Source organism: Crotalus tigris, unplaced genomic scaffold (genome assembly GCF_016545835.1).
Source record: "Crotalus tigris isolate CLP2741 ecotype Arizona unplaced genomic scaffold, ASM1654583v1 scf7180000017663.5292952, whole genome shotgun sequence".
Classification (NCBI taxonomy): domain Eukaryota; kingdom Metazoa; phylum Chordata; class Lepidosauria; order Squamata; family Viperidae; genus Crotalus; species Crotalus tigris.
The window spans coordinates 4,767,561-4,780,721 of NW_024096550.1; the positions used below are offsets into that span (position 1 = coordinate 4,767,561).

At 42.9% G+C, this 13,161-nt stretch overlaps 1 protein-coding gene across 6 annotated transcripts in view; it reads right to left on the bottom strand.

The window, feature by feature from the left end:
* Positions 1 to 349: 349 nt before the first annotated feature.
* Positions 350 to 13,161, bottom strand: part of EXOC6 (exocyst complex component 6) — a 121,420-nt gene continuing 108,608 nt past the window's right edge. For 3 of the 6 annotated variants that reach the window (XM_039336036.1, XM_039336038.1, XM_039336039.1), the window contains 3 exons: positions 2,755 to 2,867; positions 1,928 to 1,939; positions 350 to 1,264 (listed from right to left, as the gene is read on the bottom strand). In XM_039336036.1, coding sequence (XP_039191970.1) covers positions 1,132 to 1,264; positions 1,928 to 1,939; positions 2,755 to 2,867 — 258 coding nt within the window. In that variant the 3' untranslated portion in view covers positions 350 to 1,131. The remainder of the gene's footprint in view (positions 1,265 to 1,927; positions 1,940 to 2,754; positions 2,868 to 13,161) is intronic. The other 3 variants (XM_039336037.1, XM_039336040.1, XM_039336041.1) reach the window with 1 other exon arrangement.

Below are 13,161 nucleotides of genomic sequence, written 5' to 3' on the forward strand. Positions count from 1 at the left end.
GTTGGACCTCTGTGCCATCGGCCTCCACCAGAGTGCGCGAAGCCTCAGTTCCCCGTTTGGAGCGTACTGACCCGCTGGACAGTTGCTCCCCTCCCGTCCCTAAATCCCGAGAAAAACTTATCGAAGGCAGCTCGCATCTTTGCTGCAGAGGAAAGATGCTCTGGCTTCTCTTTGAAAGCGTCCGGCCAATCGGATCTTCGCGGTTCTAGAAAGAGCCGCCAGCCGCGCAACACCGAGGGAAATGTAGAAGGCGGATAATCCGCTGGAGGAAAACACGCCCAGGTTCCTTTGCCTGTAGCATGTGAACGGCGCATCCAGTTAAAGGAAGCTCCAGGTTTGCACGAGCCAGTTCAGCAGGACCGTCAAATAATTTAATCAGCTGCGAGGAATGGGAAGAAAGTGGACATTCTCTACAAGTCCCACAGTTATGGGGCATTCCCTTCAGGATACATTCGCTTGTCTTCCCAGCAAGGCCGCTCCCTGGCAGAAGGGGGGGCACCTAGACCCAGGAAACCTCCCTCCCCCAGTGCCCCACACCCAACGCTGGCCGATCCCCGGAGAAAAATGGAAGGGCGGGAGGCTGCTATCCAGCGTCAAAGTCGTTCGGACACCATCGGGACCGAGTTCCAGTTAGGTAGTTTAAAGGGTACTACAAAATGGCTCCCCGCACTTTTTGGCTCCCCCACCTGAAAAAAGGGAGAAATTCTGATGTCAGGGTTACTTAAGGCTTACAACAAACAAATATAATGCGGAGGCAGGGAAGCAGAGGGGCAAGTAGGAAACGTCCGAGTCGAGAAAAATCGCTGCTTGGAAAATGGGACCTTGGAGCAGAAGACACTAAATGGCCTTTCGGGGACGCCGGGGAGGACCATGAGGTCTTCTCCTAAAATCGTATTTACAATCGAGTACGGCAGGGACAGCCAATACAGGCAGAGGCCCGCTTCCCCTTGGCAAGGCTTGCCCTCCTCTTCAAGGGGTGCCACGCAGGGAAGGAGCTCTTCCCTTCGGCCGGTCCCTTCCAGGGCCTCCTTCTCGTTCTCCGTCAAATCAGCGGCCCTTTCACCGGAACCAGCTTCTCGGGAGCCCGGCTCGGCGGCGGATTGGGTGGGGTGAGGTGGGGCGGGACCGCTTTCACGGGTGCTGGGCGATGCAGTTGGCCAATCCCCGGAGCTGCCGCACCACCGTCTCGATGAGCTTCTGCTTGTCGCGGTCGTTCTTCCGGAACTGGGCAAAAAGGTGGTTCTTTTTGTTCACATCTTTCATCCTGAAAGGGAAGCCGAGAAAATGGAAGGTCAGGGAGCTCTTGGAGAACCCCGCACGGCACCCAATCCACGAACTCACCCTGGGGTTTTCTTCCAGCCTCCACCAGAAAGTCTGGAAGCCCAAAGCGGCTTCCAGGAAGGGCTTGGGGGGGGGGGTTGAAGGACAGGACCGCAAAGGTAAGCCAGTTCTCTCCCCACTTCCTTATAAGACCGAAGTCCCGGAAAAACAGTTGGGCGGGGTGTGTGTTTTTTTGGAGGGGGGGGTCAACAGGTCTCCACTATCTCGGAAGGCTTGAGCCCCTCTGTTTCTTGGGGAAAATAATTAGGACTTGGAGATCGCCCCAGTTGGGCCTGTGAGACTTGGAAATGCCCTGAATGAGGTCAGTTCAATAGAGCAGCTATTTCTATCCGAAACTCACACGTTTACAATGCTGAGGAGGAAGACTGCAGTTCCAAGAAACCCGCGTGCAGCCCCCAGCAAAAAAAAAAAAAGAGAGCAAAAAGCCGAAGCGCAGGGCAAGGTCACTTTAAGGAGCTGGACCCCCGCCTGGCTCCATTACAAAGAACCATCCAAACTTTGGCTCTTTCCACAAAGCTTCCCAACAGTTTTGAAGTGAATCCTGGGGAACTGATTCCAGATCGAAACGAATCGAAACAATGCTTACCCTCGGTGGACTCTGCCAAACGTCCCGGCGTTGCAAGCAGGAAGGGGAGGCGGGAAGGGAGAGAAAGAGCGCAAACGAGTTAGCAAACACAGAAATACCTGTAGAAATACCCGGGAAAGTTGGGAGAGAACATCGCAGCCACAAATCAGACACCCCCCCCCATATTTATTATTCAGGTTTACCCAGCCAACTGATCTTTATTCTCTTGAGCTCCCTTTAATTTTTAAAGTTAAAAAAACTAGCCCAATTTGAGGAATAGCCAGGCCACCGGCCACCTTGTTTTAACCAGAAGGTCAACAATTTGCCGAGTCCGGATCCAACGGACTTCGAAACACAACTACCGATTGATTTGCTGAATGATCCAAAGGGCGGCGGGGGAGGGGAGGGAGAGAGAAACCGAAAGGAATGCTGGAGATCAGAGGAGATCAGCTGAAGTGCAAAAGCGCCGCGGAAAGGCGTCCGAGAAAGCCCGAACGCTAAGCCAGGGGAAGCGCGCTCTTCGGACGTTCAGCTCTGGAGACCCCAGCGGGCCCTGTTTCAAAGACCGGGGTTGGGGGGGGGGAGAAGGGTATTTTCTTGTTTGATGTTCCGGCAGATTCAGGAGAAGAGGCGCTCCACCCGCAAACCTTCCCAATCAGGTGCTCGGCCACCGCTCGGCCCGAAGGTGCAGACCCCGCAGTTTTAGGCTTCTGGAGGGAACGGCTGGCTCTTCTTCGGGGTGCTTATCTTAGTCGTTTTTAAGCGGGGCGTTTGGCGACTGGGAAGCAGAAAGGCCAAACGGAACCGGAGCGCAGCCGCGGCTTTTCCGTTCAAACCCGGCCACTTACTTCTCCAAGAGGGCCAAAGCTGTGCTGGGGTTGACGCGCAGGTACTTGGAGCTGGGCTGCCCGTAATCGGCCAGGTAGGTCGACCAGTCCCACACCATGAAGAGATCCAGGAGCTGCGGGAGACAAAGCGACAGAGAAGGATCAGGTCAAGGATCAGGCGGCTTCATCGGGACGAGCCTGCAACACCCACCCAGCCCCGTCGCCCCTAAGCGCCTTTCCCGTCCCTCCTTGCACGTTGCCAGACAGTCTAGCCGAGACAGTCGGGAAAGCGCAGGGAAGAGAATTCCCCCGGAGTCCATTCATTTCAAACCCTTCTGGGTGTATCCGGGGACGCTTTTTCGCTGCTCCGAACATGCTTAATAAGGATGCATTAAAACTAAGAACCCGATCCTGATGATGTGACGGCCGGACCGGATCTGCCTCTGGCCTCTCTCCCCCCCGCACCCCCCGCCCCCCCGCCGCTCTTTCCCGGGTTCAGAATCTGCCGCTGGAGCTGCCGTCAAATCCCGGCGTAATCTCTTAAAAGCCGGGGGTGACTCTGGCAGGGAAGCGGCAGCCCCGTCTCCAATTTGAAGTCCTAATCCCCGCTAAACCACTTAAACCCGACTTCCGAGCCGCGGCTCTCCATTGTTTCAGGCTGTCGACCCCCTGGCCTGCGACTTGGGCGCGGATCAGAGCCTCCACCGGTCTCCCCTCCGCCCCCCGAAATCCCCATCCCGGCGGTTCCTGCGAGCTGGCTTGTTTTGACTTCGCGCCGAGCCGAGCCGAACCCGCTGGAGGCGGCGGCCGGAACGCTCTCACGGGCCCCTTGATCTCGTAATTAAGGGGCTCGGCGCGCGATTTCCTCTCCGCCTTAATCCGAGGGAAGGAGTCGGGAACGGCGGCCAGAAGCGTCAGTTAAGCAGCGCGATCCCCGCCGCCTCGGGGGACACCTGACACTTCCCGCTAGGCCTTTGGCGGCGCTCCGGCTTGCCCGGGGAGAGATCGGATTTCCCGCGGCCTCCCACGCGGAGCAGCACCGTTCGCGAGCCGTTCCCACGCGGGGAGACCGGAGGGCCCAGAAGAGGAAGGGGGGAGGCAGCTGGGCCGCGCTGAAACTGATCCCTCTGAGCCGAGGGGGGAGAGGAGAAAAGCGGCCTTTGGGATACTGTGGCTCTTCAGCCCTGCCCGGCGTTAATCGCGATAGCTGCTCCATTTTCCTAGCCGTGAAGAAAGAGCATCGCGATTTTTATAAGCTTTCTTTCTTTCCCTCCGAAAAAGACCAACAGGCCGGCTATCCCTAGAAAAGGGAGACGTGTCCAAAAATAAAAAAATGGCAGACACGATGTGATCGAAGCTCCACCCATCATTTATGGGCATTGGCCATAGAAAAGCACACAACACATTTTTTAAAAAAAGACATTATATCTCTTATTACTCAGGGTGGATCTACTGGCCAACTCACTAGTTTGTATCCAGTTCAGTGTGATTTTTTTTTTTTCTGAATTGCTAGCTGAGCAACTCCCTACTCAATTGTCTCTCCTGTAGCTGGGAAAGAAGGAGCTTGTGGGACGCGCTTTAATTAAAATTTCAATGCTACCGAGAAAAGGCACTTAAAACCTTGATTAGTCTTATTTAACTTTTATACTTAAATCCTTTTTACATGGGAGGAGTAAGCTGGCACCAAACAGGTGTCAGTAAATCAATAAGGAGAATGTGGCAAACCTACAGCCTAGGCCAGGGGTAGGCAACCTTGGCTCATTTATGACTAGTGGACTTCAACTCCCAGAATTCCTGAGCTGGCTCAGGAATTCTGGGAGTTGAAGTCCACGAGTCATAAAAGACCCAAAGTTGCCTACCCCTGGCCTAGGCAGACCTGGATGTTGTTTTTAAGATGACATTGTGTTTCTTTGTCAATAAAAACTTTCATTCATTTGTCCCCTTCATATCTTCAATGCAAGGGGATAAACCAGCCTCAAAGGATTGTTAGGGAGGAAAAATGGATTGCTATGTGCGCTTCCTATGAGCTCCTGGTGGAAAGATGGGATATAAATCTAATAATAAATATAAAACATCAACACAGTAAGATATTTTTACTGAAAAGACCCCACAAACCTAAGATTCCAGTGCTTGTACTTTTGTACAATATGTCTGAATTTAAGGGTCCAGTCACTCATCACTGGGAGCTAGCTCCTTCTTGCTCATATTATGCTTAAGAAACAGGAATATTTTTTTTTACATTGCCATGATGCTGAACTTTCTTATTTAAAATTAAATAAGGCAAGGATAGCATGGCCCCCAGAATAAATCCTTGTGCACCTCTGAACATCTAGTAAACAAAAATAAAAAAAACCTCATCATTTCTGCTAGGTGAACAAATGCAGATTGGAATCACATTTTCCCTCCCCATTTTTTTTTCCTTTGTGGCACTTTTCTAAATGAACCTGCCCCAAGACAAGCCACCTTTGCACCACCACCTTCAATGCCACAAGGAGAAATCTAAACTGGCTGGAATGACCCAGGCCTCCATCCCATTCTGCAGGATCTGCTATAGTACACTCTGTGGGTGGGGGGTGGAAACAAAAAGGGAAACTGTCACCAGTGTGAGATGCAGTGTTTGCTTTGTCTCTTTGTGACTCACTTTGGCTTGTGGTTCAGTGGCTCTGACTGCCAGTCTGCTTCTGGGCCCAATGCGATAGTAGGCTACTGGAGTGGCTGCCTTTCCAGATAGAAGTATAATTCCCATAATTAAAGCTCAGCTTTTAAAGCATTTTCAATATGCAAACACATATGAAATCACATTGGAAAAACCCAGGACTGGGCTTTTCCAATGTGATTTCTACAACTTTCTCTAATTTTTTTCCATTTCTGTCCTACTGGGATGTTTTAGGTTTTTAAGGTTACCATGCCTCATGCACTTCTCTGAAAATAAGACCCTCTGAACTGTCTGATACTTACTTTTGAACTGAAACATTTAGGAATGCCCCGTTTTACATTTTAAGACATCCTGGAAGGCTTTTCTGATTCAGAAACTAATGCAGACAATTCATTAACACATCAACACTGCATGCTTGGGCACAAATAGGCCTCATTCAACTGAACAAAGCTTCCTTCCAGATAAACAAGTAAAAATTGTAGCCAGAAGAAGTTAGTAATACAGTCATAACCTATTGACGTATCACTGATACTTGTCTAAATAATTCATCAACATTTTCCAAAACATGCTACAGTATTGTACTTAAGCCATGGATAACAGTATTTGCTCTTGGCCCTGGGGAGACACCAGCTCTAGTTGACCACAACAGCTCACCAAGTCTATTTGGGGCAGTCATTCTCTGTCAGTCTAGTCTACTTCACAGGGTGGTTTTAGGGGAACATGGGAGGAACATTGTGTATGCTACCTGGAGTTCCTGAATAAAAGGCTGAACAGAAATCCAAAAAATAAATAATAAATGAAAACCTGAAGCCTAAATCCCCATGTAAGCCTAGGGGAGAAGCTTAAACGGGGAAGTGCTGCAACTGTCAATGCTGTGACTCTCAATAACTCTCAATACGAGTAGGCTGAATAGATAATACGATTTCAGCAAAATGCAGTTCTATAACAATTGTGTAAGCCGTTCATACGTAATGAACTTTTCTATTATGGTATTACTTTTTGACTTTGCCAAATCTGTACCTAATAACTGGGCATGCAGCTGCAAAATAAAATATTTAACCAACAGCGATTAATGTCATGGGTTTCTGTAATTATCATTTTTCAAATAGATCGGTTAATTGTCACTGATGAATGGAAGGCTTCAAGCTAGCAAAATATCTTTTGTTTCTCATTTATACAAAGCGGCATGCTTCAGGCATTCAAGGATCTCAAAATCAAATAAGATACTGGTCAACTTCTTAAACCCAAAAACTTCATGAGTTTTCCATTTTTTTTGATAACTTCTACATTAAAATATCTACAAGATTTCTACACACCAGCTAAATATTAACATAAAGTTATTTTGTCATGCTTTTCATCTTATAAAGCAATATATATTCTCCAGATATATTTTTTTTCTGGTATTGATTTATTGTTTTCCAATTAGTATTTATTAAATGAAGGAAATAATATTAAATAATAGGAAAAAATAAGAAAAAATAGGAAAATAAATTGTAAATAAAGAGGTTTACAAGCATTCTAAAATTTATAAGAAAAGTTTTCCAACTGACACTGATAGATATATTTTATATGAACATTGAAATAAGTAACATAAATTGCTATTAAAATCAGATTATTGTTCAATTAACATGCAGTTGTAACCAACAACGTTCAGTTTATAAATTATAAAATGAGAAAAGAAGAAAACATTAAGTTTTATCTAATCTGAAAAAATATGTATTTAGCAGATCAGAAGAAAGGAAAAGAAAAAAAAATATGTTATAGTCTTATGTTAAGAGAAAATCAAACTTTGGATATGGTATGAATACCTTTGTAGATTCCATTAATGTTCCATTGTTGCATACCACTTATTTTGTTTAAATTCTATATCCATTTGAATTTATAATTCATAACTTGTTCATTTTCTGAACTGTATTACAATGTATAGGTACAATGAATGATCTGAATCTTGGGCAACAAATTCAGTCAATCTCCTTGTTTTTTGTTATTCCTTTAGGACTATATTGCTTATTTGTAGATTTGGAAACCAGTGTGATACACTGACTACTATATTTAAAGTATCTCAGAAGTCTTCATTATTTTATTAATAATTCTTATTAATAAATGAGAATGAATGACTATCCCTCTACTGGTAATTTTTTTTCTGGACACTCTCCTTCATAAATAAATATCACAAAAAGAGGTGATAAATGTAGTCTAATTCTTTTTCAGTATTTATCCCATAGTTTAAAAATGCTAATTAGTGAATAAGTTGAATTCCTGAAAGTCCTGCCCTTTCCACAGAAGCAATTCAACCAAAAGATTAAGTCACATTTGAACTTGTGCCAAGCCCTGCACTAAACTGGAAAGTGTTAGCATTGAGATAGTGGAGCTGGTTATTTAAAGTAATGATGAATTGCACTAACTTCTTTACCTCTCCTCCCAGTTATACCCAATTGGAGAACTGGGGACAAGTTCTAAGGAAAGATCATCAGTCTTTCATGAAGGGATGGTATACATCCTTCTAAGAATATCCTAGAAAACATCAAATAATCCTATTGAATTAACTATGAAAGCTCAAAAATTACCACTAGCAATCAACAAATTTGCTAGTTGGCAAGGGAACAATTTTCAAATTATTCAATTATTGGCATGATGCTATATTGATCTCAGATTTACAAAAACTTATCAATCCCTAAAAAGTACAAACAAAATTCTTAAAATCAATAGCAACTTCTAATGCCATCACCAGAATAGAGCTAGGCTGCATCTCATTTGAAGCCTGGACACGATTATATCAGCTAAGATTCTGGGCAAAACAAATCATTTGGGGAACCTCATTGGTACATCTTATTCCTCACTGAGTCTACTCTGAAAAAACAAATAGACCAAGATTTGAGACAGTGTGAACAAGGGCTACTTGCTTTGAGCCTAGAAAAAAACCTTAGTAGAATTTAAGCAAAGGGTATGGATTGAGACGTTCAAGTAGACAGAGCCAAATTTTCCCGTGTCCCTTTAGATGAATTGCTCCACCTTCCCCTTGAACCTGCTCAATTACCTCTATAAGGTTCTGATTGCCCTACACAGAAGGGTCTTCTCCCTAATCCATAGAGATGCTCTCCTTATTAGGGTGACAGCTGATCGATATGCCAAACTCTGAATTTGTACTTGCTCAAGTACACAGATTGAGTCTCTTTCCCATAATCTTTTAAAATGCCCCAGTATTGTCACTGGCAATCAGAGCTAATGCACCCCTTTGAGACTGGCAGACTCCACACATGAAGAGGAGACTGAGATATTTTTACTAAACGACCATTTACCCAGGAGTTTCGAAGGCAGTAGCAAAATTTTTATCTATAGCCTTATTTTATACAAACCACTCGGTACCATCAATGAACTGCTAATTTTATAGGCTTCGTCTTATATATGCATGTATTAATATGATGTAAGTATTAATTGTGTGCTGTAGTCTAGATTTTGTGACATGGTCTGGAACTGTAAATAGATAAATTCCCCTACCAAAAAACAAGAAAGAAAATGTTAGAATGCATGATTCAGAAAGACAAATACAAAGTTAAAGTACAGGTAGTCTTTGACTTAAAAGCACAATTGGCCCAAAATTTCTGTTGTTAAATGAGACATTTGTTAACTGGGTTTTGCCTATTTTATGACCTTTCTTGTCACAATCGTTAAGTGAATCACCGCAATTGATAAGTTAGTAACACGGTTTTTAAGTGAATCTAGCTTTCCCATTGATTTTGCTTGTCAAAAGGTTACAAAAGGTGATCACATGACCTTGGGAAACAGCAAAGGTTTCTAAGTATGAATCAGTTGCCAAGCATCTGAATTTTGATCACATGATCATGGGGATGCTACAAAGGTCGTGTGAAAAATTGTCATACGTCACTTTTTTCAGTGATGTTGTAACTTTGAACAGTCATTAAATGAACTGTTGTTAAGTCGAGGACTACCTGTATTTTGCTCATGTCAGGAAAAAAAGGCAAATATGAAGAATCCTTACATTCCTAGTAATCAAGATAAAAATTCAGGAGTAGGCAAGAGAGGGGGCCTACCTCTTGAAGAGGCTTGTAGAGTCATTACTATACTGAAATGAAAGCAAATTTGTCTTAAACTGTCTGTGTATGTGTGTGCTTCACAATTCCTGAAATTAGTGCTGCTATATTCAAGGAATCTTACTCCCTTGTTTAAGATTGCTGCAACAGATACGGAATACAAATTCGTATCCTCCTCACTGCAATCACATACCAAAAGTTGATGCCTCTCATGGCTTCATATACTGTATTTCATAAGCAAATTGGCACTTGCTTATTTTGCGTAATGGATGTTGTTTGTGCCAGTAATGGAAAGAACAAGACATCCAAGCCTGCTGGAGGTCCTGCTTCTCACATACAGCTGCAGAATCAATCTTGAGCAAGAGAGAAGAAACTGCTTTTAAAAAGGAAGAAAGTGTGTGTGTGTGTGGGGGGGGGAAATCAAGATGGCAACTTTAGCAGTCAATGTTCCCCTCTTCATTTATGCAGAACGACCAAATGCACAAGGTCTGTATCACAGAGAAGCAACACAACCACTGAAGTGTCAGCCCGTGCCCCCTCTCTGACACGCAGAAAAGGAAATGTTAGTATCAGCAGATACATCATCAGAGCCAGATCAATGCAGTGGAGACAAAGAGCAATATTTCTTGCTCCCTCTGATAAATTCTACAACCAGCTGATTACACTACAATTAATTTCCAAGCATTTATTTTTTAAAAAATGCCATAGAAGCCAGCTTTAAAGGCAGCACAGAACCAACTCATAATCTTAGCCGTTCAATTATACGTTCTTCTCCCCTCCTGAGGGCAGCAGAGCTATGCTGGGTTCAGGGGTTATGTTGGGACAACCATCTGAGAAAGATGGAGCAGGGACAGCAGTAAAGTGCAGCAATGTATCGTTGGGCCTCTGTGCAATGCAACTTCCTTTTTCACTCACTGTTGCAGTTTTGCAGGTAGCAATGGACTTATAGATGGGCAAGAGTCACCTGCTATAATGAGTCTTTGGAACTATTTTACTGATAGTCATTGGTATCATAATTTGACACTTTGCAGATGTTCTCTCAATGTCACAACTAATTTGTTAGCAGGGAAGGCTGGCAAACAGTATCATTCAAGCAAGAAACAACAGATGCTCCAAGAAGCATCAAATGAATTTTCTACTGGTCAGTATGAAACATTTTCCCATTTGTTTAGTCTACTGCAGAAGGAGCAAGCATCTATTCTCTTTATAAACTTCACTGTAGCTTAATTTTACTTATTTAGCATTAACATAACTATTTTACATATTCATAATTTCTGTTTGCAGTGGATTGTAAAGATAAAAATAATGCCCTTCTCCTCCTATTTTCTTTTCTCTAGGACCAAGCCAGTATACATAACACTTCCACTTCCAATTTTATACTCAGAAAACTTTTATGAAGTGGGTTGCGCAGAGAGACGGTGACCAACCCAAAGTCTGCCTGTGAGCTTAACCACAGCCAACTTGTACATTTAATTTCAATTCATGTAAGTTGAATAAATATTCAGTGTCTATATGTGAATATTTATTCATTTCTTATTCAAGTTACATCTTCCTAGATTTTTGAATTAATAGTAATTAAAAATATACAAAAAGCTTGATTTCTAGGTGAACATTGTAATGAAATGTTTTGGATTAAAAAACAATGCTGAATTACTGACACTTGTTGCCTTGTGCACAACAGGAAAAAAGAGACTTCAGAAAAAATTCAGAGATATGTAAGGTTTCAAGAGAGATACCATGACAACTTGCTCCATGTCCTCCTGGCATGGAGGAAGTGAAAACTATCACACATGTACTATTACCCTACAGCAGTGTTTCCCAAACTTGACAATTTTAAGGCATGTGGACTTCAACTCCCAGAATTCCACAGCCAGCAACGCTGGCTGTGGAATTCTGGGAGTTGAAGTCCACATGCCTTAAAATTGTCAAGTTTGGGAAACACTGCCCTACAGCTTTTATTGGGGTTTACAGGACACCAACCTTTAGTTTTCTTTTTCTATCAACAATTCCAGGGCAGTCAGATAATTACTTTGTACTTTCTTAATAGCTGCTAAAAGCTTGCAGGTCCTTTATAATGGAGGTAAGTTTTGTTCCTTAGTTTCAAGAATGAGATTGAAGATACCTCCTAAAGATCGAGTTCCACTCATGCTTGTCTTTGTATCTTTGTTTACTGGCTTTCCTTATTTATGGCCAAAATAAAATTTCATTCCATCCCACCCCATCCCATCTTGTATTGCCTCATCCCATCATATCCTGACCCTTCCCTGGTTGTCCTTGAGAGGCTTTCAAACATGGCAGTTGATAAAAATGGTCATGGAGAGTATGCTTTATGGGATACAATTATTGATAAAAAAATTTCACTCTTCTCACGTCTGATCTGGGCTGACGTTTACCGTACAAACTATTTTTATCAATTATTGCTCAACGGGGAACAGATTTGCTGCATTTACTGTAAATGGCAAGCTCTATTGGCAAATATTCTGGATGGATGTCACATAAATTTAAGATTGCAAAAGGATTAGTATCTGAGAATTTGAAATACCGTAATTACAAATGTAGGAGTATATTTTCTTTCCGATATTATACCATTAGGCAAAATGCTTGAAACCTACAAGCCTTTTAGCTTATGACTGATGTCTTAATAATTCCCTGAAATGCAGGAAATTGTCAATAGAGCAGAGTGCTAAAGAAACCAACATAAATATAAGAGTCTCTCTTGTAAATGTGTATCGGTATATGTATACATATATGTATGCTAATTTTCTGGAGAATGATAAATGTATATGTGATTCTCTCTCTCTCTCTCTCTCTCTCTCTCTCTCTCTCTCTCTCTCTCTCTGTGTGTGTGTGTGTGTGTGTGTGTGTGTGTGTGTGTGTGTGTGTGAAGGAGAGCCAGCTTAGTGCAGAGATTAAGGCACTAGACCAGAAAGACTCAGATCCTAGTCCACCCTTAGCACAGGGGACAGCTGAATAACTTTTGATGGTTACTCTTTCTTAACCTTAAAATGGGAAGCAAAAAAAATCTATATAAATTGGACCAGCGTGGGATAAAATGGTCAATATCCTTTGATGATCAGACCTTCATCCTGCAGTGCTTTGGCTTAAAACAATCATAATGACTCATATCTCAGCAGAAATAAAAATGTACACATGTTTATTTCCAATCAAGCAGAAGAGGATATAATCCTAGGAGACCGAAATCCTGTAATTAAATATAAAGGTGGAACAGGAAAAGTATTTGAAGACAAGTTCAATCATATGACAGTTACTTTTGCCAAAAATATACACACCAGCTTACAACTGTTTATATGATGCAAAATTTAAAGTTTCAGTCTAACTGTTCCCACAATGGTAGCACACAATAGATTGGTTGGCGCTATTATAAAATGCAAGGTTAGCAAGTCCTGCTGCCAATTGAGCCAGGGAAACTATGATTACTATGAGTATGTCATTTTGCAATTCAGCAGTCACTTGGTAGTTGGAAAAATGGCTGTCTTACAGCAGTGTACAACATAAACAATCCTGTGTGCACACACACACTAACTAGGTAGAATCTAGCAGAAGTCAGTGGTACACAGCTCTGTGGATGCTGATAAAAGTACATTATTTGGATCAAAGCAAACTTTTGTTGAAATAAATGGGACTAACAAGACATGTTGCTATCTGTGGAATCAAAACAGGAATTATTTATTCTGAATCCAATTCATTTCAACAATGTAG